The sequence below is a fragment of the Ailuropoda melanoleuca genome, chromosome 12, assembly GCF_002007445.2.
Source record: "Ailuropoda melanoleuca isolate Jingjing chromosome 12, ASM200744v2, whole genome shotgun sequence".
Taxonomy (NCBI): Eukaryota; Metazoa; Chordata; class Mammalia; order Carnivora; family Ursidae; genus Ailuropoda; species Ailuropoda melanoleuca.
The window spans coordinates 39,979,108-40,005,130 of record NC_048229.1 but is presented as its reverse complement, the minus strand read 5'-3'; the positions used below and the strand labels follow the sequence as shown (position 1 = coordinate 40,005,130).

The window sequence follows — 26,023 nt, the reverse complement described above, 5'->3', positions numbered from 1 at the left end:
AGCTATCTCTTATTTGGCTTTAGCTTTTTTTCCAAAACCTTTAGCCTTTCTTCCATAGAGAATCCTTTTATGTTATAGCTTCAGTCAAGGTACATCTGTTATCATTAGGTTATAGTTATAGATGTTTCATTCAATAATATTTCAACTTTCAACCAATTTTTTTTAATAGACTTTATTTTTCATGAGTAGCTTTATGCTTACAGAAAGTTACACAAAAAGTAAAGAAAATTCCCATATACTCCCTGTCCCTCCACCCACATTTTCCCCTATTATTACCATCTTGCAGGAGTGTGGTACCTTTGTCACAATTGATGACCAATAGTGAAACATTATTACTAACTAGAATCCATACTTTACATTAAGGCTCACTCTGTGTTGTATAGTTCTATGGCTTTTTATGAATTCATAATGTGATGTATCCACCATTACAGTATCATACAAAATAGTTTCACCTTTCCGTCCCTTCCCCCCCCCCCCCATGATCCCCTGGCAACCACTGATCTTTTTAGTGGTCTCTATAGTTTGGCCTTTTCTAGAATGCCATATGTTTGTGATCATAGAGTCCATTGGCTTTTCAGATTGTCTTCCAAAGTGGCTGTAACATTTTGCTTTCCCACCAGCAATGAAGGAGAGTTACCGTTGTTCCACATCCTCAAGAGCATTTGGTGTCATTTTTTTTATTTTATTTCAGACATTCTAATAGGTGTGTAGAGGTATCCCATTTTGTTTTAATTTGCAATTCCCTAATGATATGATGGTTAGCAAATTTTCATGTTTATTTGCCATCTGTACATCTTCTTCAGTGAGATATCTGTTCAAAACTTTTGTCCATTTTTAAGTAGACTTTTTGTTTTCTTATGGCTGGGTTTTAAGAGTTCTTTGTCTATTTTAGATACAAGTCAATCATCAGGTATGTGTTTTGCAAATATTTCTGCCAGTCTGTGATTTGTCATTTCATTCTCTTAACAGCCAGTCCTTCTTAAAGCCCCTTGAAAGGCTCATAGACCAATGGCAGACATGCTGTCTAATTGATTTTGTTTTTTAATAGCAAAGCACCCCACAAAAGGCAGAAGGGTGACAATGTTTGAGCGAAATGGCACCTTTTGAGAATTAGGCACTGTGGAGTAGCAGCTGCTCATTCTTCCAGGAAGCCCACCTGGATTACATCAGCCCCTGGCACCCTCTGCTGCTTCTCAGCCCTTATAAACACTTGAAGCTGGACTCAGCTTCTCCCCCAAATTTGCTATCTTAATGGTGATCCCATGGTCCCTTTGTCCCTGGGCCAGAGACTCACCCAACCCTTGGATTATCAGCATCTCCCCCAAAGTTGTCCCTTCTCTCACACCGGCATTTCAAGGTCTGCTCCATCTAATCCCCAGCCCAGACCTCTGGCTCTCACCCTGGATGCCCAGCCCTCTACAGCCAATCAATCTCCTGACCCACCCACTAAGTTGTCTTCTCTGTGCTCCACAGCCCTATATGGTCCACCATTCCCCTTGACCCCCATACCTCATCCTGCTCCACCCCCTTGCCTCAGTCCCCAGCTTTATTCTCATCCCACCTCCTCTCCCCTCATTTGTTTATTGAATAACTACTTAGAGAGTTAGGTGAGTCACCACAGAGTGGTGACCTAGACAAGCATGTTCAGTGAAAGATCCATGAGAATGTTGCTATTTCTCAGGGCCCTGTCTGAGGCTGAGTGGGCTCTCCAGAACTCCAGGCCCAGTACCCAGTGCTTTCTGGGGCAGCCCGCAGACCTCTCGCATTCCCTGTGTCCCAAACTGACCCACTCCTGCTGCTTATTTTCTATCATCCCTACCTGGTGACGGTGATGCGCGTCTAAGTTCCCCACCGAACCTGAGCTCCGTAGCATGGAGACTGGGGCTGTCTCATCCACCGCGGTGCTCCCGGGGCAGGGTCGGCTCGCGAATGTTATGGAATCGTAAAGACGAACGAAACCTGGAAGAATGCATGCCGGGGAGATATCAGGGTCATGCTATCGGCCCCCTATCCCTCACTCAGACCTGAAACACCCTGTTTCTGAAATCAAAGAGCAGTAAATCTGGCATCTCCGTACCTGGCCTCCTAGGATGAAAGTCCCACTTTGTCAAGAAAATCAAGGGAGGCATTTGGGACCTTTTGCCTTTTAGGGGACACTTGGTGGTGAGTGGGAGGGCGCGGAAAGCGAACGGGCCCCACCGTTTCTCCATACCCCTATCATCTTCGCTCCAAGCGACCCAAGTCGAAGCAGCTGGAGGAACTGGACGGCTGCGCCGCGCTGAGGGAGCCTCTCGGCCCCAGTCCACCGGGCAACCGATGGCGTCACTGCCGGCGCGCTCGTGACATCAGAGGCGGGCGCCATACTTGAAGAGGGAGCGGGAAGGCGCTACCGCGGCGCTGTCATGGAGGTAATGCAGGAAGCGCGGGAACTGGGTTGCTGGGCGACGGAAGAGATGGGGGCGCCCGTCGCAGCCCGAGCCCCGGAGTCGACGCTGCGCAGGTGAGGAGGGACGCTCTGAGAGTGAGCACTCCCAACCCTGGAGGTAGTCTCTGGGGATGAGAACCCCACCCCTTACTGAAGACCCGCCTTCCTCTCCCTCAGTGAGAATAACCCTTAAGGACACCCCCCCACACACACCCAGGAGTATATTCAGGAAGAGGATCCTGGGTTGAGTGAAGACTCTGGCCATGACCCCCTGGCCACGACCCCCCCACACTCCCACCGCCTACCCCGTGAGACCGCCCAGAGTGAGAGCAGAGGCACCAGTGAGGATCCTCCCAGAGTTAATGAAGCCCCCTTCCTGTGTGCAAGTAAGATCTTTGGAGTGAGACTGTCCGTGCAACACGCTACCACCCACCCCCACCCCAACCAGTGAAGAGTCGCCAAAGACCAGCCCATTGGAGACTGAATCTATAGGAGTGATGACCCACATCTGGTAATGAGAGCACTTCCTGGCAGTATACTCCCCACCACCTGCTCTGGAAGTGACTAGAGATAGCCCTCTCCCAGGAGAAAGTAATCGCCCCACCAGGAAATGAGAATAATCCCACACCCAGTGAAAAGCACAACTCAGACTGAGAACTCCCCAGGAGGGAATATCTCAACCCAAAAGTATGGACCCTCTTTCCTCCCAGAAGTGAGAATTCCCTTGTAAAGACTTTACCCACCACAACCACCCTGGGAATAAGGATGATCCACCCTGTGTGGTGCCTGAGGCATACCTTTACCCGCTCTCCCCACAGACTGTGTCTGGGCCAGGGGGCCGACATCTGGGCCTATGTCTTGCGGCACGTGCACAGCCAGAGGTGAGACTGACCTCATGAGGGAGGCTGTGACAGGGGAGGGGACACAGGCAAGCCCCACAGTAACACCTCTTCCTTCTGCCTCTCCGCTGTAGGACTGTCCAGAAGATCCGGGGAAACCTACTCTGGTAACTGGTTCTAAAAGCTGTTCCTTCCTATTTCCCCTAGTCCCATCCAGCTGTTTTTCACCCACAGCCTCACACCTCCTGTCTCCCCCGGAAGTCCTTGTCATCCCCTAACTCTGGCCTCATTTCCTCAGGTATGGCCACCAGGACAGTCCAGAGGTGAGAAGCATGTGTTATAAGATTTTCTTTCATCCAAAAAGAGGACTTGTAGATTTCTGCTCTAGGCCCAGCCTTGTGTTATGGGATGCTAGGGACACTGGATCACAAGACAGCCCTGATCCCCACACTCATGGGGCTTACAGTCCAAGGGAGAGAGGCATGAGCTGAATGTTTAGCAGACATGGATATGAGGCATCCAAGCTGATGAGGGGAGATGGGAGAAGGGACTGGTTTGGGAGATATATGGAGGCCAGCGTAGGACCTATTGTGTGCAAGGGACCCCAGTGGCGTCTAGGGGGAGGCTTCCAGAAGACCTTGGGACCCCTAGATGTTGGGCTCAGTGGGGAGGTGAGAACTGGGGCAAGGATGTGGTATCATCAGTGCAGAGACAGGAAACAGGGTAGGAGGATAGGGGACGCAATCCCAGGAGGAAGGAGGAGTCCAGATGGTACCCTAGTGTTCTTCTAGACCTAGAGAATCAGACACAGAAACTGCTTACAATAAGCCCTCTGCCACCTACCTGTGCAGACAAGGAGACCAATGCTCCACAAAGAGCAGTCAGGCCAGGCCAAGCCCCAGCCAGGCCATGCATCTCACTCTGCACCTGATCCCACCAGGCCCGTCGGAAGCTGGAGCTGGAAGCCGCTGTTGCTCGCCTGCGGGCAGAGATCCAGGAGTTAGACCAGAGCCTGGAGCTGATGGAGCAAGAGACCGAGGCTCAGGGTGACCTATGGGGCTGGGAAGATAAGCAACAGAGTGGAGGTGGGGGAACTGCTGATAGCCACGTGTTTCTCCTACAGACATGGCCCTGGAGCAAGCCCTGCAGAGCATGCAAGACACCCAGCGTCGTGCTCTCCTCCTCCGGGCCCAAGCTGGGGCCTTGCGAAGACAGCAGCATGGGCTGCAAGATCCCGTGCAGCGGCTGCAGAATCAGCTGAGGCGTCTGCAGGACATAGAGAGGTGGGCCTCAGGTGCCCAGGGACCAGCCTTCACCAGGCGGGGCAGGCAGCCATTTTCCTTAGAGACCTCTGTTCTCTACCCTGATGCCTTCTTGGGTTCCAGAATTCTGAGCTCCACTACTTAGGATTTAAAGTCCGTGAGGTCAGAAAGTTTTCTCATCTCAGCCACTTATATTTCTGGTGCTTAGAATGGTGCCAGTGTATATCTAGGGAATGTTCTGGGGAAAGAACAGTAAATAAGGGACAAGTCTCTGCCCTCATGGAGCTTATACTCTGATGCAGAGAAGCCAGATGATAAGCTAGGAAGCAGACTCTATAATTGCAGGGAGAGAAAAGTGCTATGATAAAAAGGTGGTGTGATAGTAAGGGCGAGGGAGATGCTACTCCAGGAAGAATGGTCAGAGAAGGCCTTGCTGAGGAAGGAACATCTGAGTTGGGGGAGGAATCTCCATGGAGAGGGACAGCAAGAGCAGAGGTGCAGAGGTTGGCATATGGGAAGAGCAGCCAGGAAGTCAGTTCAGCTTCAGTTACACAGGCAAAAGGGAGGGCACAAGGTGAGGTCAGAGAGGTGGAGAGAGTGCCATGGAGGTGTCGGAATTTTACTCAGAGGCTGGCTTCATGCCTTAGCCTGGCCATTTTCAGCTCTGTGACCTTGGACAAACTATTTAGCTTCTTTGTGCCTCGGTTTGTAAGCTCTGTGGAATGGGGATAATATTAAACCTACTTTATAGGGTAGGTATGGTAATTAAGTGAGTTAAATCATGCAGAGTGCTTAAAAGGGTTTCTAATACCCACTATTACTGTTCTGAGTGTGATGGGAAAACATGGCATTGTTTTCGAGGGTTTTGGACAGCAAGGTGACATGATCTGTCTGAGGTTTTAACAGAATCATTGAGTACTAGATGGAAAACAGACTGAAGAGGGCAAGAGCAGAGGCCAGTGAGGAAGCTAATATAGCCAGGAAATGTCAGTGGCCTGATTTTAGAGGTGGCCCCTGAGATCCAGGCTCAGTGACTAGCCTTGTAGCAGGAGGAAACACAGTCATCTCTTCTAGCTCCCTTTTCCCAGGGATTCCCACCCCAATTCTACTTCTCTCTCCAGGAAGGCCAAAGTAGATATAACCTTTGGACCCTTGACATCAGCAGCCCTGGGCCTGGAGCCTGTGGTCTTGGTAAGAGTCCTGGGCCTTGGGGAAAGGAGTGGGGAGTCAGGTCAGGTGGACCCCTGGGTACCCCTCATGCCCTATCCTCTTCTTCCCAGGGTGATGTCCGAACAGCCTGCACCCTCCGGACCCAGTTCTTACAGAAACTCCTAATTCCTCAGGCCAAGGGAGGCAACATCCCGTGAGTGTCATCCAGGCTCCATAGAGCCTGCCAAGAACCTGGGCTTTTTGGGGGGAGTTACTTGTCTGTTAATTCCTCAGACACTCAGCCTCTGGACTGTGTCAGCCCCAGGCCTTGCCCTGACAGGGCTCCCAGGCTGGGACAAGGAAGAAACAAATCCATCACAGACAGTGGCAACCTGGGTGGTTAGGGCTTTTGGGGGTGGGGAAGCCTGAGAGACTCCAGGGACCCAGAGGAGACTCCTTCCTCACCTAAGGAGTCAGGGAGGACAGGTTCTCTGGTGAGGAGGCTTAGCCAGGGTGAAAGGTTAAGACAGTATTGTAGACAAATAGCACGTGTGAAAGGCTCTAAGGCCAGCTAGTTGGTATAAGCAGGGAACTCAAGTCTAGCAGGCATAGATGGACTTGGTTTCCTCATCCTTAAAATGGGGATAGTGATAGCCCCCCACTTTATAGGGTAGTGGTGATCAGTAGAGGGAGAGTTGATGTGTCTTGTAATATTCTCTGTCTCCTTCCCCAACCCCATAGAACCCCTCGAGATGACTACTTTGGAGCTTCCTACCAGCAGTGGCTTACCTCAGTGGAGGTGAGGGGGGCCATACTTTTTGCCCCATGAACAAACCTCAGGGTGCCAGGACCTAACTCTTGATCCTACCTCATCACCATGGATCCCAGCTCATAGCCCTGCCCCCATCTGGCCCTACTTCATCCTTCCCCCCACAGACACTGCTGACAAACCACCCTCCCGGGCACATCCTGGCCTCCTTGGAGCACCTGGCTGCAGAGCGGGAGGCAGAGATTCGGTCCCTGTGCAGTTCAGATGGGCTCCGAGATACGGAGATCGCCAGGTGTGGAGAGGAGTGCTCCTAAGGGTGGGGCAGGGTGGGTGGATGGGTAAGCGGGAACAGACTCAGGACCAGGCACCTGCTGATGGGGGTGGAACTGAAACCCAGTGACCAGTCTGGCAGATGGGCTGACATTGGCCACCCCAACAGCCCAGGCAAGGGGGAAGGGCTCCTCCGTCAGCAGTTTTACCCCACTCCCAGGTCCCAGGCACCAGACCAGTCGGACTCCAGCCAGGCCCTGCCGTCCATGGTGCATCTCATGCAGGTGACCCCCGGGCATTCTTCCCAGGACTCCATCCCCTTCCCATCCCAAGGCCCCCTTGGTCCCCTCACCCCCAGGGATCATGCCCACCCTGACTTTGTACCCCTGCCCCAGGAGGGCTGGCGGGCCGTGGGTGTGCTGGTTGCCCAGCGGGGCCCCCTTCTGAAGGAGCGTCAAATCCTGACCCGGCGCCTCCAAGGCCTGATGGAGGAGGTGGAGAGATGTGCCCTGGGATCCAGCGAGAGGTGAGGGGGCTCCCTCAGCAGAGGCCTCTAGGCCATCTCTTTCCCAGAGGTCTCAGAATACTAGACTTTTTCTGCCCCTGTGGCTCCCAGCTCTGCCTCCCTGCTCTCCTGGTTTGTCTCCCTGTGTTTGTGGCTCCTTGTGTATCCTTACAGATCTGATCTCCCTCCTCCGCTAGGAGTCTTAGTCATCTTCCTCTCCCTGGCTCTTCTCTGCTGTGTCTCAGGCAGGCCCTGATGCTAGGGCTCCGGGGTCGTGGCCTGTGGGCAGAGCTCAAGGCCCTGCGTGCCCAGAGCCAGGAGCTGGAGGAGGTGGCTGGGCGGCGGCAGCTTCTGCTGCAGGAGCTTCAGGCCAAACAGCAGCGGATCCTGCACTGGCGCCAGCTGGTGGTGAGAGGCCAGCCTTGGGGGAAGTGGCGGTGCCCAATGGAGGGCCAGAGAGGCTGGGAGCCTTAGGATCCAAAACTGGGCCTCTGGTGGTGGGGAGAGGCCCAGGGTGATTCTCCCAAGAGGAAGCAGGACCTGTGCAAAGGGGATGGCAGGGCCAGAGGCTGGGAGGTGGAAAGTGAAAGCAGCCCATCTTGGTGGCCTCGTGGTTGCCCAGGAGGAGACGCAGGAACAGGTCCGCCTACTCATCAAGGGCAACTCAGCCAGCAAGACGCGTCTGTGCCGGAGCCCTGCAGAGGTGAGGTGGGAGTTGGGGCAAGGTCTGGGTAGGGCTGGGGCTCCTAGAGATCGGGCCTGGTGACTCCAGGCTGCTTCTCCCATCCCTTTCCTTCCCCACAGGTGCTGGCTCTGGTTCAGCGAAAAATGGTCCCCACATCTGAGGCGGTGGCACCACAGAGCCAGGAGCTGCTTCACTGTCTGGAGGAGGAAGCCCGGCATCTACCCTACCTTCTGTTGGGCACCCTGCTTCGGCACAGCCCTGGAGGGTAAGACTGGGGCCACCCCCCAAATCCCCTCCCATGGGTCACTATCACTCCCTGATTCCACGCCAAAAAAATAATGGCAGGCCTCCAGTGTTCCCAAGCTGCCAGACCTCATCCTCAAGTCTCAGTCCCACCCTGGAATCCTAGTCCCCAGACCCACCTCCAAGTTCCTGGGCCTCCTGAGGCCACCTCTCAGTCCCCAGAACCTCTAGAATCCAAGCTTCCCTCCGAGTACCCCACCCAACCTGGACTTTCCCCCCAGATTGCAGCCCCTGCCCACGGTCCTGCCATCCATCCACCAGCTGCATCCTGCGTCCCCGAGGGGCTCCGGCCTCATAGTGCTGAGCCACGTGCTGGGGCTGCCTGCAGGGAAGGTGAGTGCCTGTCCCCTAGGACCCGTCTTCCCACCCTCCTGCCCGAGTGACTGTTCTTCCCCCTCCCTCCAGGCTCCGGAACTGCTCCTCCCAAAGGCCGCCTCTCTTCGCCAGGACCTTCTGTTCCTCCAGGACCAGCGGAGTCTCCGGTGCTGGGATCTGCTTCACATGAAGACCAGCCTGCCACCAGGACCATCCACCCAGGGTAAGGCCTGCCCTGCCTTCACAACCGGCATCCCTGCCCATTACCAGGGCCGCCAGCCTCCAGAAGAAATCCCGGACACCCATTGCTGACACAGTGCCTGCTGTGCATGGAGTGCTTTAAGCATGTTCACTGGTTTCATCTGCATAGCAGATGAATTTAAATCCAGGCAGTCTGACATGTGTCTGTACTCCTAACTAGGTGATCCTTCCCATCAAATTGCCAAGTACTCACGTATCACCATCCGATAGGATATGCAAATAGTTAAAGGCTAGGCTGTGGAGTTAAACTTCTCTCAGCCCTACCTCTTCCCTGCTGTGCGATCTCCCAGTGCCTCAGTTTCCTCCTCAGTGGAGTAAGCATAATGATAGTACCTTACAGAGTTGCTGGGAAGACTCAGTCCGGTTATCCAAACAGGGCGCTGAACAATACACAGCACTCAGTAAGCAGTATGTGCCTCTGGTGTGATTGTGATCATTTCGTCTGCACATGTGCAGTCTCTTTCAGTCTTTATGATGAGGGTAGGGTGTTGTGTTTTGTTTTGTTTTGTTTTGTTTTGTTTTGGGGAGGTTTTTTGAGACAGGGAGGAGGGGGTAGGGGCAAAAAGAGAGGGGAGAGAAAGAATCTTAAGCAGGCTCCATGCCCAGTACAGAGGCTGATGTGGGGCTCAATCTTAACAACCCTGAGATCACGCCCTGAGCTAAAATCAAGAATCAGATGCTTAACCGACTGTGCCACCCAGGCGTCCTGAGGGTAAGGATTATTAAGACCCAAGTTACAAATGAAGAAACGGGAACTCAGAAAAGTTGTTCATTGCTAGATTCCCTCAGGAAGCCCTTGCTAGGTACCTGCCAGCTACTGGCCCTGAGAGCTCAATGGGGAGAAAGGCCAGAGCTGCCCATTCCCAGGGATCCCAGTGGTAGAAGCAAAGAGCACAGAATCAAAGGATAAATAGGTAGGAGAGGTGTATTCATGAGAAATGACTTGGGTGCCATCCGCAAAGCAGGAAGAGACCGTTTTCGGACCTTTGAGTTTGGGGCTCCTGCCTACCCCTCTCCAGTGAGCAGGAGCTGTGTGTGGGAACAGCCCAAGACACGGCACAGCATCAGCCCGCCTCATGGCTGTCTTGGGCTTTGGCATGTCTGTAACAGAACATAGTTCTCTCTGTGCTGAAAAGCAGTTTTGTTTTTCTTCTGCCTTGTTTCCTTCCCTTAGTAAATGACCCTACTGTCCTTACTGAGGCTAGCCACCCAGGAGTCATCCTTAATTCCTCCCAGCACCCTAACCACCCCCCCACCTTCAACCTGTCAGCAAGCCTTGTAGGTCCCACTCCAGCATGCCCCAGTCTGCCCCCTGCCCCACTTTTACACCTGACCACAGGAGTAGCTGAAGAAAGGGCAAGTGTCACGCCTGAGGTCAGAGGCAAGGATGGAATGGAGCCAGGATTCAGGCCCAGGGGCCCTGACTGCACTGCTGATCTGTACTTGCTCTGAGATGGACCTGTTTTGGACCTATGGAGAGGGACTGAACCCAGTCACATCTCCAGGGGGAAACACTGCTGGAGTGAAGGGCTGTAGCAGTCTGAGGAGGAAGCCTTGGGGTGGGGAACACTGGGAAGGGCTTCCAGGAAGAAAGGTGGTGTCTCGAGTGGACCCAGAGGGATAGGCGAGATTTTGGTACTAAGCAGAGGCCACCTAGTGCAAACCTTCAAGTACTAGGCTGGGGAGCTCAGAGTCTGTCTCGGCGGTACTGGTGAGCCTTGGAGAGTTCCACACAGGAGAGGGAAAGGATCAGGTTTATGCTTTAGGAAAATCACTCTGCTGTGTAGAGGATGGACCAAAGTGGGAGCCTGAGGCTTGGAGCCTAGGAAGGAGGCTGGGGGGTAAATAGGGAAGGAGGGAAGAAAGTGAGGGATGGGCCAAGGAGACTGATCGTCTGTCGAGGAGGGAGGACGGTATCCAGGATGAGGCCTGGAGGATGGTGGGCTTGCCCCTGAGATGAGGACCTGGGAGGAGGGAGAAGTTTGGGAGAGATGCTGAGGTCATGACTGGGTGACTGGAGACTTGGGAACCCATTGACCATGAGGCACCAGGGAGTCAGAGGACTCAACACTGCCTCCCGGGTTTCTCACCTGCAGAGCTGCTGCAGATCTGGGCATCCCAAGAAAAGGAGCAGAAAGACAATCTGGGGCAGGCTTTGAAGCAGCTGGAGAACCTGCTGAAACAAGCGCTGGAGCGAATCCCCAAGCTACAGGGGGTTGTGGAGGACTGGTGAGAGGGGCATATGATGGTGGGGTAGGGTGCTGAGCTGGGGGAACGGGCAGAACTCGGCGGGGTTGGGGGGGACTCATGACAAGCAGGCCATGGTGTTGGGGGGGAGGCCAAGTGTCTAGAGGCCCAGGCCTTCCTGTGATGCTATCCCCTTCCCCAAGGTGGGAGCAGCCAGGCCAAGCTGCCCTGTCCGAGGAGTTCTGCCACGGCCTGTCCCTGCCCCAGTGGCGGCTACGCTGGGTCCAGGCCCAAGGCGCCCTGCAGCAGCTGTGCAGATGAAAAGGGGCCTCAAACAGAAGTGAAGAGCTTCATATCCACCCCTCCATGAGACCCTTGGAAGAGAGCATCGCCTGGATGTGTCAACCCATTGTCTCTACCCACACTTGCTGTCCCCCTCACAGGCATTTCTGTTCCTCTCAACTGCCTTGGACCTGTCCTTTCATTCCATCAAAGCCAAGAGAATGGGGTACTCTGGACCCCACCCTAGGTCCCTCTAAAACTCCCCTCATCACTCTCACCCTCAGCAAAAAAGTCATTGAGCACTTTCTCTAAACACTGAGGATCTGGCACTGAACAAAATGGACAAAAGTCCCAGCTTTCAGGGAGTTGTTCTAGGATGGGGAAGCAGACCCCTGACAAGTGAGCAAAATATATAGTATGTTGGAAGATAATGGCTCTGGAGAAAAAATAAAGCAGGCTGTAGGAGATGCGACTTTAGATAGAAGGCTGCATACACTCTGTAAAGGTATGAGAGGGATGCATGTGGGCATCTGAGGAGCGCTTGTGGGGGGTTGGAGTGGGAAGGAGGCAAGACCGTGGGCAGTGGCCCTGAGCTCAAAATGCTGGTGTGAGGGTTGAGAAGGTGGGGGCGTTTGGGGTGGGGGGTGTGATTTGGCTTCTAGTTTTTATGTAGTTTTCTTTTTTACATTTAAACCTCTGAAGTCATTTGGAATTTATCCAAATGGATCCAATTTTGTCTTATTTTACATATATCACAGTAGCACTTCTTGAAATTCTCAGAGCAGTGGTTGCCTCTGAAGGAGAGGTGGGTAGCGGAGATCAGCCAAGGGAGGAGACGGGGAAACTTTCTAGAGTTGGAAATGGATTACATGTGGAAGGTAGTAGGGGTAGGTGTCAGAACTCATCTAGCTATACTCTTTAGGTCTGTGCATTTCACCATGAATTACTCTTCAACTTACAAAGTAAAACTTTACCCACCTGTATAAAGTAAAACTTCAGGTGATTTGAGATGCCTCCTCTTCATTCGCTAAATGTCCATGATTAATCAGGTTGTATCTGGATTCTCTCCAAGTCTATTGTCTTTCTGACTATCATATGCCATCCCCGCAGTGTTCTAATTATAAAGGTTTTCTCTTGTTTTAGTATCTGAAATGGCCTGTTGCTGTCTTGCTCTAATTTTTCAAGGTTTCCCTGTCTCTTCTTGCTAATTTTTTCTCCCAAATGAAATGAACTTTATACTCAACCTGCCTAGTTCCAGAAAAAATACAAACACAGATGGGAGCTTTACTGGGGTTGCAATAAGTTTACAAATGAGGGAGATTTGACGTCTTTGTGTCTTTACCATATTTCCTTTCCTATGTGCCACTGTAGTGTTCCCCTCCTCTCTTCATCTTGGCTCCTAGCCAAGACTGAACATGGGGGTCCTTGCCCCCCCTGCTTAATTATTCTCCATAGTACGTCTTCTAACATAGTTTGTATTCTACTTTATTTATCCTTTGTTGTCCTCCAAACAGAATGTGAGCTCCATGGAGGTGAAGTTCTCTATAAACCAGAAGTTGGGCAAACTTTCCTAAATATGGTTCAAAATCCAGATGCAATAGGGGAATGATTGATGAAAACATAAAAACAAACTTTTGCAGGGTGCCTGGGTGGCTCAGTCAGTTGAGCGGCTGACTCTTGGTTTCCACTCAGGTCATGATCTCAGAGTCACAGGATTGAGCCCCAAGTCAGGCTCCTCCTGCTCAGCGCAGTCTGGGATTCTCTTTCTCCCTCTCCCTATGCCCCTTCCTCTGCTCACACACACTCTAAAGAAATAAATGAGGGGCGCCTGGGTGGCACAGCAGTTAAGCGTCTGCCTTTGGCTCAGGGCGTGATCCCGGCGTTCTGGGATCGAGCCCCACATCAGGCTCCTCCGCTATGAGCCTGTTTCTTCCTCTCCTGCTCCCCCTGCTTGTGTTCCCTCTCTCGCTGGCTGTCTGTCTCTATCTCTGTCAAATAAATAAATAAAACCTTTAAAAAACTATGAATGAATGAATAAATAAATAATTTTTAAGAACCTTTGCATGGCAAAAAAGCAAAATAAAAAGAAATTATAAATGGGGGGGATTTGCAATTTATACCATAAAGGGGGGTGTGTTCGTGCACACGTGTGTATGTCAAAGTAGAAAAGAAAAATTCCAAGTCCATAGAAAAGTTGGCAAAGTAAATGGACAATTCTCAGAAAATATGCTCCAATTCAAATAAGAGAAAAGCAAATTAAAACCCTACTTTGATACATTTTCCACCTATCAGACTGCAAAAAAGGAAACCCAAAATCTTGGAAACTCACTGCCGACAAGGCTGTGGGAAAACAACACTCAATCCATCAGTGGACATGCAAAGTGGGACACCTATAGGATAATCTCCAGCAAAACTACATATGCATTTACTGTTTGCCTAAACAATCCCACTTTTGGATTCTACCCCAAAAACATACTGGGTGAAATACAAGTTGGGAGACCTTGTACAAAACAACTAGACTGTATTCTTCAGAAAGTCAATGGGGCTCAAGTGGGGACTACTTTAGATTAAAAGAAACCAAATGCAAGGTGGGTCTTGATTGAACCATGGAATTTTTTTTAAGTAAAAGTACATTTTGGGGACAACAGGAAATTTGCAAATTGGGAGTGGAAAATTTGTATGTTAGAGAATATTACTGTGTCTTTGTTAAAAGTCTTGCTGGGGGGGCGCCTGGGTGGCTCAGTCGTTAAGCGTCTGCCTTCCGCTCAGGGCATGATCCCAGCATTCTGGGATCGAGCCCTGCATCGGACTCCTCCACTGGGAGCCTACATCTTCCTCTCCCACTCCCCCTGCTTGTGTTCCCTCTCTCACTGGCTGTCTTTCTGTCAAATAAATAAATAAAATCTTAAAAAAAAAAAAAAGTCTTGCTGGGATAATGGCATTGTGTTTAGGTGGGAGACTATTCTTAGAGGATGCATGTTGAAGTATTAAGGATAATGTCTGCAACTTTGAGATAGTTGAGAAGAGAATAAGGTAAAAGGGATAGCGATGGAAGCCAAACATCCATGAATATACACTCTTTCATACTTTGCACTGTGGAAACATCTAATTTTTCATAATTTAAAAAAGAGAAAAAAACTCTTAAAAATTGAAAACAAACAAGTGAACCTAATTATATCAGGTTGGTAGCACATTGATTTAGACAAGAATTATTCCAGGTTAGGTTAAAACAGTACTTTCAGGGTGCCTAACAAAAGTAGTATTGAATTATAACCCAAAGTATAAAATATCCATGAGTCCATACTGATAAAAATGATGTAATAAAAGAACAGACATATCCTCTGTGCAGAAGAATTACATATAATTTATGTAAATACTCCATTCTTGAGGAGGTGGAATTTAACTCTCCAGACCTCTTAAGTGTGGGCTGCGCATAGTGACTTCCTTCCAAAGCGCATGGAAAGGAAGTAAAAAGAAAAGTAACTTTATAGTGGAGAAACCTGACAAAGGCTACCTTAGCCAGGAGATCAAAGTTAACACCAACAGTGGTTAGTCACGTTGATAGTATGTACCCTTGATATGACATAATGAGAATTGCACTTTACCTCTGAGGTCTCCCCCCAACCCCCTCCCCCAAAACATCAGATCCCAAATGAAGAACATTGTACAAGATACCTGACCAGTACTCCTGAAAACTATCAAATTCATGAAAAGCAAGGTAAATGTGAGAAAGTGTCACTGGCAAGAGCTTAAAGAAGCAAGACAACTAAATGCAATGTGTTCTGGATGGAATGCTCAAACATAAGAGATTAGACACCAAGAAAATCTGAATGAAGTATGGACTCTAGTTTTTTTTAAAAAGCGTCCTATTTTCTTATCACATCTGTAGCACAGAAGCAAATAAAAGCCAGTGGTTTTTAAAATATTTTATTTATTTATTTATTTGAGAGAGAGCAAGTGAGCACAAGCAGTGGATAGGGCAGAGGGAGAGGGAGAAGCAGGCTCCCTGCTGAGCAGGGAGCGGAGGTGGGACTAATCCCAGAACCTCAGGATCATGACCAGAGCCCAAGGCAGACACTTAACCAACTTAGCCACCCAGGCACCCCCAAAGCCAGTTTTTTTTTTTTTACTGACAGATTTTTTTTTGTTTTGTTTGCTTATATTTTTTAATGTTTTTTTATTACATTATGTTAGTCACCATACAGTACATCCCTGGTTTCTGATGCAAGGTTCGATGATTCATTAGTTGCGTGTAACACCCAGTGCACCATGCAATATGTGCCCTCCTTACTACCCATTACCAGTCTATCCCATTTCCCCACCCCCCCTCCCCTCTGAAGCCCTCAGTTTGTTTCTCAGAGTCCATAGTCTCCCATCTAGCGCCAGTATTTTAACAAAGCATTCATCACTGCTGACTTAGACCTGGAACTTCAAGAAACCAAGACAGCCAGTAAAAGTTTTGACGGGATTAAAAAAAAAAGACCCACCAACCAACCAAATGCAACGTGCATACCTTATTTATAGCCTGATTTTATACAAAGACATTTTGAGACAGGAAAAATTTAACAGTCTGGATGTTAGATAATATTAATTAATATTCTTTTCGGTTTTTTGTTTTCGTGGTGCTGAACCCAGGAACAAACCAGAAATTAATTTTCTTGGGTATGAAAATGCTCTTTTCTCTTAAATTTTAGTCCTTATTTGTTAGAGATACAGCATGAAGCATTTATGGGTTAATTTATTAATGTCTGGAATTTGTTTTAAGATGGTCCAGCAAAATAATAAGTATAGGTGAAACAAAAAGGGTACAATATTACTAATTGCTGAGAGGTAACTGGAGGTTTGTTATATTCTTCTCTGATGTGTATTTTTTTTAAAAAAGATTTTATTTATTTGACAGAGTGCAAGCGAGCACAAGTAGGGGGAGCAGCAGGCAGAGGGAGAGGGAGAAGCAGGCTCCCAGCTGAGCAAGGAGCCTGATGCGGGGCTGGATCCCAGGACCTTTCAGCCCATAAGCGACTGAGCCACCCAGGCGCCCCTAGCGTATATATTTTAAATATTCATAATAAAACATACTGAGGACTACAAAAAAAAGGATGAGTTGTGTCCCAAGAAAGGACACAGAGACCAAACCTACACACACGTGACTTTCTGAGCTGACGCACTTTACTACTCTCTCGGCCTTTACACGAACTATTCCTCTCACCCAGAACATCTCCATTTTCATCTAGCAAGTCTTCAGACGTCACCTCCCCAGAAAGCCTGGGTCAGGCGCCCCCTGAGCTTCCCACATCATGTCCCTTGTCTTTCTGGAAGTCACTGTCCGGTGGAAGGCCACGGAACCCAGCAATCTCTAGTATCCCCCGGCCCCGGGCTGATGCGGACCTCGCCGTGTTTTAAAACTTCCGGAAGGAGCCTCAGTGGCACAGGCGGAGCCTCTGAACTTTTTTGAGCTCTCAAAGGTCCGGTTTCCTCCTTAGGGATGGGGCCAACGACTTTACAGCGCTCTCATTAGCCCTTGTTCCTCCAATGAAGGCGTGGCCGCCTCACTTAACTGCACTTACTTAGACCCAGGCTCTTCATTGGTTCCTTTTTTCGACACTCTGATTGGTCTATATTCCTCCTTGGGGTGGGCCCTCCAGGTGTAGCCAGATTTTCATTGGCCTAGCTCCGTATGATGTCATGGACCAGCGCCCGTCGCTTTCGCTGAGACGTCATTCACAGGCGCCAACCCCGACAAGACCAGAGAGTAGACAGCGGAACTGGCGGAGGCCGCTGAGCTGAGGCGGTAGTAGTGGCGACAGCGACGGCAGCAGCGATGGCCGGGGCGGGGCCAGCCCCGGGACTCCCGGGTGCAGGAGGACCTGTGGTCCCGGGCCCTGGCGGCGGCATGCCGGGCAAGAGCGGGGAGGAACGCTTGAAGGAGATGGAGGCGGAGATGGCCCTGTAAGGCCCGCGATAAAAGCCGTCCCAGAGTCAGAGCCACCGAGCACTGGAGTCTCCAGGCCGAAATTAGCCCTACATGGCTCTGTCATGGGCAAATGGGACTTTTGGGATTGTGGGGGCGGGAGTAAGAAGAGGTTGGCAGGGGTGAAGGCGCTATCGCGGTATACCCAGCGTTTTAGAATTAATGCGAGGTCCTGAGCTGTGGTGTCGGTTTTGCTTCCTCAGGTTTGAGCAGGAAGTTCTGGGGGCTCCGGTAACCGGCATCCCAACTGCTGTGCCTACGGTGCCCACGGTCCCCACGGTAGAAGCGATGCAGGTCCCAGCAGCTCCAGTGATCCGCCCAATTATCGCAACCAACACTTACCAGCAGGTACGGCTGAGCTAAGGCATACAAATCAGAGAGCACAGTGCCTTGAACACAGTGTTTGTATACAGAGAGCTATTGACGTGTCGATTTATTGATTAGCATGACAAATGTTTTATGTGCCAGGCACTGAGAACACAGTAACAACTAAGTAAACAATATCTCTGCCCTTCGGGAGCTTATATTCTAGAGCATGTTGTCCAGTAGAACTTTCTGTGATGACAAAAATATTCTGTATCTATTTAAAATTTATATTTAAGTTAAATAGTTTCTCAGTCTCATTAGTCATGTTCACCTGCTCAGTAGCAAGCTATATATGACTAGTGGAGAGAGATTACTAAAAAGAAAACAAGTAACTGAAACTTGTTCATTCTGTCAATGATTATTGGGTGCCTTCTCAGCATCAGGCACTATTCCAGGCATTAAGCATGTAGCAGAGAACAAGACAGAGAAAAACAATCGCGACCTTTTTGGGGTTTATATATTACTGGGGAAAGACAGGTCAAAGTAGAGTAAGAAAGGCAGAGGTTTATCAGCGTGGTCAGGGAAAGCCTTTCTGAGGAAGTGAGAGTCAAAGATATAAAGGACATGATAGAGGGAACCATGGGGATACGTAGGGGAAGAGCATTCCCAGCAGAGAGAACTGCCATTGCAAGGGCCATAACACAGGTGCATACCTGACATAGACAAGGAACAGCAGAGAGAACAGTGTGGCTAGAGTAGAGTGAGCAAGGGGGAGAGTGGGAGAGGATGAGGACAGAGAGGTGATAGAGACCGGACCTGGTAGTGCCTTGTGGGCCACCATAAAGACCTTGGTTTTTATTCTGAGATAGCATGCTGTTGAAGGATTTTGAGCAGATGGGTAATATGGTCTAACATTAACTAACTATGGCTGTGTTTGGAGAACAGACTACAGAGGGCTAGGGCAGAGTTAAGGAGACTGAAGAAGAGGCTACCGTAATCATCTAGGCAAGAGACAATGATGGCTTGGACCAGGGTGGTGGCATGGGAGATGAGCAGGAGAGGCTGGACATAATTTCAGATAGTGCTAAATGCATTGAGGAAGATGAAACAGGATAAGAAGAAAAGTTGCTACTGGGAGGGGCTAAGGACAGCTTTCACAAGTGTGATCCCAAAAGCCTCCGCGAAAAGTGACATTTTAACTTAGACTTAAGGTTGACAGATAGTCAGCCCCGCACAAGAATGCAAAGAATAAAACCCTTGGCCTCTAAGGGTAAGCCAGCCAGGGCAGCTTGGGGGCACTGAGTCAGGCCCCTCACCCCAATTTCCTCCCCAACAGGTCCAACAGACTCTGGAGGCCCGGGCAGCTGCTGCAGCCACAGTGGTTCCTCCCATGGTGGGTGGCCCTCCTTTTGTGGGTCCAGGTAAGTAAGGAGTGGTGGAGGAGAGGGAGCCAAGGGGTCAGGTACGGTAATAAAAAGGGATGCCTAGGACACTCCTCCCACCATCCTTGTTTCTTCCCATTCCAACAGTTGGCTTTGGCCCTGGTGATCGGAGTCACCTGGACAGTCCAGAGGCTCGAGAAGCTATGTTCCTGCGTCGCGCAGGTAGGTCTGGGGCCGAGAACCCCACATTTAACCAAGCACTCTTGTTTTGACTACTGCAGCATCTTGCCGACATCATTATGCTAACCCACCCTTTTCATTTCATCCCTGCTCTGACATTACATCTTTCTAAAGCACAAACCTGATCCTATACTTGTCAGTTTGGCCTTAGTAAGGCTTCACTTGATCATTGCAAAGCAACCCCCTTGCCATTTCTCCTAATCCCTACTCTTTGCTGTGTTTGTCCATAGCACTTAATACCTTGTAACAAGCTACACGATTTACTCATTATGGTTATCACCTTTTGTTTCCTCTAAAATACAAGCTCCATGAGGGACAAAAGTCTCGGTGCCTGCCACATTGTAAGCATTATGTGCTATCTGTTGATGGGATAAATAAGCGCCAAGCTCTTCACCTGGCAGTCAAGACCCTACATCACCTGGCCCCTTACAGAGAGATCCCCATATGCTCCCTAGGATCCCGAAGCATTGCTAGAATGCCCATAATGTTCTTGTTGACCTCCCTTCTCTCCCCTGCTCACTGTCACCCAAATATAACCTTCTAAAGCCTATTAACTAAATCAGAATCAAGTTAACTAAAATCTGTCCTCTCCACAGGTCATTCTTACTTTTGTTGTCAAGGTGACCTTTATATACACAGTCAATTTTTGTGACACTACTTCCTTACATGTATGAAAAGAATACATGTTCCATAAAGTTCTGGTACGATCTCCGTTAGATCAAACTTATTGATTGTGTTACTTAATTCCTGTTATACTTTTTTATCTGATATCTGAGAAATCTCAACATCTCTTATTCTCCAGTATGGTTTCGATCAAAATGCTCATCTGACCTAGTCACCCTGCCCAGCTTCCAACCCTGCTGTGGCTCCCTGCTGCCCTCAGGAGGATATCTATGGTCCAGTCAACAAGGCTATGCTTGGACGCCTACTGACTTTTTGACCATTCTCTTAACAATGCTCTCCAAATTTCAACTTCTGCTATTACTAAATTATACTAAACTGAAAAGGGAAAAAATTGTATTTGTAAATGTTCTCCTTGCCAGTAGTCTTTACAGTCATCCTTTGCCTGACCAAAGGCAGTTGGGTCTTTATTATCCTTTAGGTTTCAGCTCACAGGTCCCTTTCTCCAGGAAGCCTCTAGCTGCCCTGGCTAGGTCAAAGGGCTCCTCTGGGCTCCCGCCACTCCCCAGTCTTCCCCCTCCTAGTTCCATTCACCCTGCCTGGGCTTTACCCCATCCTGGCCCTGATCATTCTGGGCTGTCACTCTCTGGTGATGGGTCTGTTCCCTTTTGCTTTGGACCAGGAGCTCCCTGAGAGCCTTTGGTCTTTCGGTGTGTCCCTAGTATTGTCCAGGACAGGGACAGGCCCAGAGGAGATGCCCAGTGGTAAATTTTTTCTGAATGAACAAATGGAAAGACTCCTGCATCTCCCAGAAGGTTCCCCAGACTCTTCTCCAGGATTTCTTGGATGCTGAGAGTACCCACACACACCTCACCTCAAGTGCCCCGGTCCCCCATGACACACACCCCCATCTCTCTCTCCCACAGCTGTGGCCCCCCAGAGGGCCCCTATCCTGCGTCCGGCCTTCGTCCCCCACGTGCTACAGAGAGCAGGTGAGGGGGCCAGGGTCATCATCCCTGCCACATAACTTCCCCCCTCAGCCCTCCAACTCCCCCACTAACACCCTGACAGATTCTGCTCTTTCTTCTGCAGCAGGTGGTCCCCGCCCTATGGCCCTGCGGCCCCCTCACCAGGCTCTTGTGGGCCCCCCTCTGCCTGGCCCCCCCGGACCACCTATGATGCTCCCACCGATGGCTCGGGCCCCAGGGCCCCCTCTGGGCTCCATGGCTGCTCTGAGACCTCCCCTGGTAAGTGTGGACAGGGAGCTCATGGTCAGAGGTGTGAAGGGTGGGGAGATGCTCAATCCTGGCTTGATAGGCCATGTCTTAAGTCTGCCTTTTCACTCTCTGACTCTGTCTCAGTCTCTCACTATTTCTTTTCGTGGCTAAATCTGTTTTTCTTTCTTTTTGTGAGGAAAGTAGAGAAACACATGCTGTGGGTTGTTTCCCTATATCTCTATTTTTCTTTTGATTGTCCCTCTCTGTTTTTCTGCCCTGGTGTCTTTGCCCCTGTGTCTGTCTCTGACTACAGCCTCTTTTCTCTGTCTAGGTGTCTCTTGTCTGCTCTCCGGCTCAGGCCCTTGCTTTGTTGTACAGGATGGGAGTAAGGTCTGAGCCTCTGAAAGGGCGCTCTTCATTGTCTCCCCTTGCCCACAGGAGGAGCCAGCGACACCTCGAGAGCTGGGGCTGGGCCTGGGGTTGGGCCTGAAAGAGAAGGAAGAGGCAGTGGTGGCCGCGGCAGCCGGGCTGGAGGAGGCTAGTGCAGCGGTGGCTGTTGGGGCAGGAGGTGCCCCCACCGGCCCTGCAGTCATTGGGCCCAGCCTGCCATTGGCCCTGGCCATGCCTTTGCCTGAGCCTGAGCCCCTGCCCCTACCGCTGGAAGTTGTACGAGGCCTACTTCCCCCACTACGCATTCCTGAGCTCCTGTCCCTGCGTCCACGACCCCGGCCCCCACGGCCTGAGCCACCCCCTGGCCTCATGGCTCTTGAGGTAAGCAGGGAGCATAGCAGTTGGGGGTGGGAGGCAGGTAGCAAGGGCGGGGAGGGCAGACAGGAGCCCATGGCCTTCCACACCCAGAAACACATGTAGTCCTCTACTGATGGAGGTAGGCGGGACCCAGAAAATTGGAGGGGCTGGGAGGACATGGGGAAGGAGGAGGCCGACACAGGTACCTCACATTCAGAAGTACATCCAGTTCTTTAATTATGGAAGCAGGAGAGTGAGGGGCAAAGGCAGGTGGGGGAGCCTGAAGAGGACACACGGGTCCAGAAGACTCCAACACCAAGCCCTTTGCACCCCATCCCCTTTGCTGTACAGGTCCCGGAGCCCTTGGGTGAGGACAAGAAGAAAGGAAAGCCAGAGAAATTGAAACGCTGCATTCGCACAGCAGCTGGGAGCAGCTGGGAGGACCCCAGCCTGCTGGAGTGGGATGCAGGTAAGGGGGCCCAAGGGCAGGTCCAGGCATTGCTCATTCAAGGACACACCGAGGTGTCCTCCTTGGGGCAGACACAGGGAAGGTAAACCAGGTCACTCCACAACTGCCGCCTCTCTGTAGGGCAGGCCCTGCTGCGTGCTTACCTCAGGGATGCCTAGACCGTGGCTCTGAGGGGCAGGCCTCACCTAGACACTGAACAGAATTTGGTAGAGGCAATTGGCACCTAGGACTTTCTGAACTCTGTTTTATTCATGAGAGGCCTGGCTTGCTAAGCATAAAAGAGAATTTTTTTTTCCTGCCAACTTCTTATGATAAATTTTAAACACTGGGGGTGCCTGGGTGGCTCAGTTAGTTAAGTGTCTGCCTTTGGCTCAGGTCATGATCCCACAGTCCTGGGATCAAGCCCCACATCGGGCTCTCTGCTCAGTTAGGAGCCTGCTTCTCCCTCTCCCTCTGCCTACGGCTCCCCCTGCTTGTGTTCCCTCTCTCTCTCTCTGTCAAATAGATAAATAATAATCTTTAAAAAAAATTTTTAACACTGAATTGCACAGTGAACAGTCATGTATATCCACCACCTGGATTCAGCAATTGACATTTTGCTATATTCACTTTATCCTTCTATGTGTATGTATGTTTTTTTGGATTTTGCTCAGTCATTTGGAGCAAGTTATAATGAAGTTATCACTTCACTCCTAAATACCTCCGCATTCATCACCTAAGAAAAGTGACAGTCTCTTTTATATCATAATATCATTAATGTTCCTAAGAAAATGAATGGTCATTCTATAGTATCTCATATTCCCTTTATGTTTAAATGTCCCCAGTTGTCCCTAAACCATCTGTTACAGCCATCTTTTCCCGTGAATCAGGAAGCATGCAGTTTTCAGTCTCTAGATTATCTTCTAATGAGAATGGTCTCCCTCCTACCATTTTGTCTTGCGTATAACAGTTTTTTGAAGTGTCCAGCCCAGTTGTTTTGTAGAAGACCCCGCCTCTGAGTTTATCAGACTATTTCCTCTTATGGCGGCCTAACTCATTCCCAGAGAGTATCCTTAATCACCAGAGAAGCTGTGGGGCAGCCACAGTGCTAGCCGAGGAAGCGGATCTGAGTCGTAGCCGAGGAAGCGGATCTGAGTCGTTGACTTCTGCCTCTTCTTTTGGGACTCGTCTACCTGCCCCAGGCCAGAGCATGGCAGTGTCAGCCTAGATATGGTCAGTGCAGGCTGTAGACCCCAGTTCTGTGACCTTGGGCAAGTCACTTAACCTTTCTATTCTTCTTTCCTCACTCCAACAAGGGAATAATAATAATAGTATGTGCCTTGTCAGGGAAGGGATGCTTTGGGCTTGAGTATGTTCGGTCTGGCTCAGGCCCAGCCCAGGGGATATGCTCGGGAATGGCTGCAGAGGTCAGCCTTGGAGAAGGATCAAACAGTGTGTTCATGTTCTGGGGAATTAGAACAGGCTTTGCAGAGGAAGCAAATGGGTGTCAGGGCCTAGGGGATATCCATGGGGAGATGTCCAGGAGACCAAGGCATGCTGGGGGCTCAGAGGAGAGGCCAGGGTGAGGACAGAGTTGGAGCCTTCATCATGGGAACGGATGAGATGGCCCTAGGGTGGGGAAAGGCAGTGCAGGTAATTAAAAGTGAGGTCTCTGGAGCCAGGTGCCTAAGTTCCTGTCCTAGCTCTGCCACTACCTGGTTGAGTAACTTTGGGTAGGTAACATGACTTCTCTGTGCCTTGGTGTAAAAGGGCTGTTGGGAGTTCCAGATGTGTTAAAACTTTTCGAGTACTTAGTAGAGAGTCTAATGCAGGGTACATACCATACAGATGTTGGCTGTTATTATGGAGAGGGCCCCAGGCCGAGACTGCTGGGGATACAGAAGGAGGAGGGTTTGGGGGATGCCTCCAGAGAAGGGGGGTCTGTTTAAATAAGGCAGACACAGGGCCAGGCATCTGCATCTTCTGACCTCTTTTTCCCAACCCCAGATGACTTCCGGATCTTCTGTGGGGATTTGGGCAATGAAGTGAATGATGACATCTTGGCACGCGCCTTCAGCCGCTTCCCATCCTTCCTTAAGGCTAAGGTGATCCGAGACAAGCGCACAGGCAAGACCAAGGGCTATGGCTTCGTCAGCTTTAAGGACCCCAGCGACTACGTGCGCGCCATGCGTGAGATGAATGGTGGGTGAGGCCTCTCTTAGGGACCGTGGGTGTGACCAGCATCTGGCCTGAGCCTGACCCCAAGCCTGACCTTAAACCCTCCATTCCCACAGGGAAGTATGTGGGCTCACGCCCCATCAAGCTGCGCAAGAGTATGTGGAAGGACCGGAACCTGGATGTGGTGCGCAAGAAGCAGAAGGAGAAGAAGAAACTGGGCCTGAGATAGGGTCTGTGGCTGGGCACCCGCTCCCTCCTGGCCGGGCGCTGGCTCTTCTCCCAGTTCTCTTTGGAAGATCCCCCACTCTCCACCCACCCACCCTCCCCCAAACCAATTTCAATAAATTTACGTTATTTCCGTCCCTGGCTGAGCTTGGAAGCACTCTTTGGGGAGTAGGGCTCGGCATCCCCCAATCTGGGAATAGTGAATCGTGGGGAGCTTTAAAAGTTTACCTAGACAAACATGCAGATGGGCATTTTTCTATCCCTCCTGTGCACCCATCACATCTTCCTGAAGCCTCTTGCAAGTGTATGTTGAGTGCAGCCCATTCCACAGAGGAGAAAGCAGCGGCTTATAGCGAGCAAGCCGAGATTCAGCCCAGTTGTCTTCTGACTCCAGCCTGTGTTCTCAGTACAAGGTAGGGGTTCTTCTGGGCCCTGCCCTTCTGGAGGTCACAGCCTTCCAGGCTTTCATCCATTGAGCAAACTCACCGAAGGCCTAGCCAGTTCTGGGTACAGTGACTGAAACAGTCCTGGACTCTGTTCCCTCAGAGCTCATGGTCCAGTGGCGGCAGATTGGCTCGTTGCCACACGGAATGGTTAGGGTTGGGATGGCGGAGCCCAGGGTGCTGACCTGGGAGTTGGGGAGGGCTTCCTGAAGGAACTGGCCACATCTGAGTCCGTCTCATGCTCTTGCTGTCATTCTTTCCCAGTCTCTGCAGTTCTCACCCTCTGCATCTCTGAGACTGTTTTCCGGCTTCTTCACTCTGCCAAACCCCAGCCGACTCCTTTTGCCTTATGTCTGTGTGGACCCCCTCAAGTGCTTCTCTGTGTCTGTTTCCCTGTGAGTGTCTCTGCGAGTGCCCCTCTGTTTCTTGTCTCTGAGCATCTATCTCTGAGTCTCTATTCTCTCTCTGCATCTGTGGGTCTCTTCTGCCTTTCTCTTCCCAGCCCCAAGCTTGACACTGCCTGTCTGAGGAAGTGTCCCAGGAGGATCTTGAACACTAGACTAAGAGCTTAGACTTCACCCTGAAGGCAGCAGCAGGCCCTGAGAAGCTGCAATCAAGTTTAAACGGATTGGCATCAGTTTTGCAGTTTAGAAAGAGCCCTGACGTGGCCATGCTGTGGACTGGAGGTCTGAAGGAGGCAGGGGCAGGGACCAAGCAAAGGAGGGAGACTGCGTGGTTCAAGTGTGGGGAGGGGATGAGGGTCTCCCAGGGGCAGAGCCAGCAGAACCCTGGGTTGAGAGGGGGCATGGGAGGAGGAAGAAAACAATGCCAAGACCTCTCTGGGAAGCTGGTCGCCCCCCCCCCCAGGGGAGGTGTCAAATTTCCTCTGTTCCGGCCTTCCTCCCTTACTGCTCCCTCTCTGACGTCACATTTTCCAGTCTGGTTAGAAGGGTGAGGGCCTCCCTCCCTCACAGGAAGTGCCCTTCAGCCCCCTGC

At 50.7% G+C, this 26,023-nt stretch overlaps 3 protein-coding genes across 9 annotated transcripts in view; 2 read left to right on the top strand and 1 right to left on the bottom strand.

Moving 5' to 3' along the window:
* Positions 1 to 2,323, bottom strand: part of ATP4A (ATPase H+/K+ transporting subunit alpha) — an 84,891-nt gene extending 82,568 nt beyond the window's left edge. The window contains exons 1-2 of one of the 3 annotated variants that reach the window (XM_034638257.1): positions 2,078 to 2,323; positions 1,820 to 1,959 (exon numbers count right to left, since the gene is read on the bottom strand). In XM_034638257.1, coding sequence (XP_034494148.1) covers positions 1,820 to 1,959; positions 2,078 to 2,210 — 273 coding nt within the window. In that variant the 5' untranslated portion in view covers positions 2,211 to 2,323. Of the gene's footprint in view, positions 1 to 1,819; positions 1,960 to 2,077 lie in introns of those variants that run through there. The other 2 variants (XM_034638259.1, XM_034638258.1) reach the window with 2 other exon arrangements.
* A 16-nt stretch (positions 2,324 to 2,339) lies between these two features.
* On the top strand, positions 2,340 to 12,399 carry HAUS5 (HAUS augmin like complex subunit 5). 3 transcript variants are annotated; one of them, XM_002920898.4, is made up of 19 exons: positions 2,341 to 2,500; positions 3,244 to 3,306; positions 3,399 to 3,431; positions 3,563 to 3,587; positions 4,205 to 4,310; positions 4,388 to 4,547; positions 5,648 to 5,717; positions 5,807 to 5,889; positions 6,417 to 6,474; positions 6,612 to 6,736; positions 6,935 to 6,998; positions 7,110 to 7,240; positions 7,465 to 7,627; positions 7,842 to 7,922; positions 8,024 to 8,169; positions 8,429 to 8,540; positions 8,613 to 8,745; positions 10,880 to 11,012; positions 11,174 to 12,399. In XM_002920898.4, exons 1-19 carry the CDS (start codon positions 2,403 to 2,405, stop codon positions 11,289 to 11,291), a joined length of 1,902 nt encoding a protein of 633 aa, XP_002920944.1. In that variant the 5' UTR covers positions 2,341 to 2,402; the 3' UTR covers positions 11,292 to 12,399. The 3 variants fall into 3 exon arrangements, with proteins under 3 accessions (XP_034494191.1, XP_002920944.1, XP_034494193.1); XM_034638300.1 differs by lacking the exons at positions 3,399 to 3,431; positions 3,563 to 3,587 and adding an exon at positions 3,472 to 3,562 and having other exon boundaries at positions 2,340 to 2,500; XM_034638302.1 differs by lacking the exon at positions 3,563 to 3,587 and having other exon boundaries at positions 2,448 to 2,500; positions 3,399 to 3,562.
* Positions 12,400 to 16,966: 4,567 nt separating this feature from the next.
* On the top strand, positions 16,967 to 24,723 carry RBM42 (RNA binding motif protein 42). Of its 3 annotated transcripts, none has more exons than XM_011227075.3 (10): positions 16,967 to 17,198; positions 17,424 to 17,568; positions 18,863 to 18,947; positions 19,056 to 19,130; positions 20,696 to 20,761; positions 20,862 to 21,016; positions 21,425 to 21,757; positions 22,085 to 22,202; positions 24,189 to 24,383; positions 24,476 to 24,723. In XM_011227075.3, the coding sequence occupies exons 1-10, from the start codon at positions 17,071 to 17,073 to the stop codon at positions 24,586 to 24,588; spliced, it is 1,413 nt and encodes a 470-aa protein (XP_011225377.1). In that variant the 5' UTR covers positions 16,967 to 17,070; the 3' UTR covers positions 24,589 to 24,723. The 3 variants fall into 3 exon arrangements, with proteins under 3 accessions (XP_011225377.1, XP_002920955.1, XP_002920956.1); XM_002920909.4 differs by having other exon boundaries at positions 16,968 to 17,198; positions 20,841 to 21,016; XM_002920910.4 differs by lacking the exon at positions 20,696 to 20,761 and having other exon boundaries at positions 16,968 to 17,198.
* The last annotated feature ends 1,300 nt before the right edge of the window (positions 24,724 to 26,023 follow it).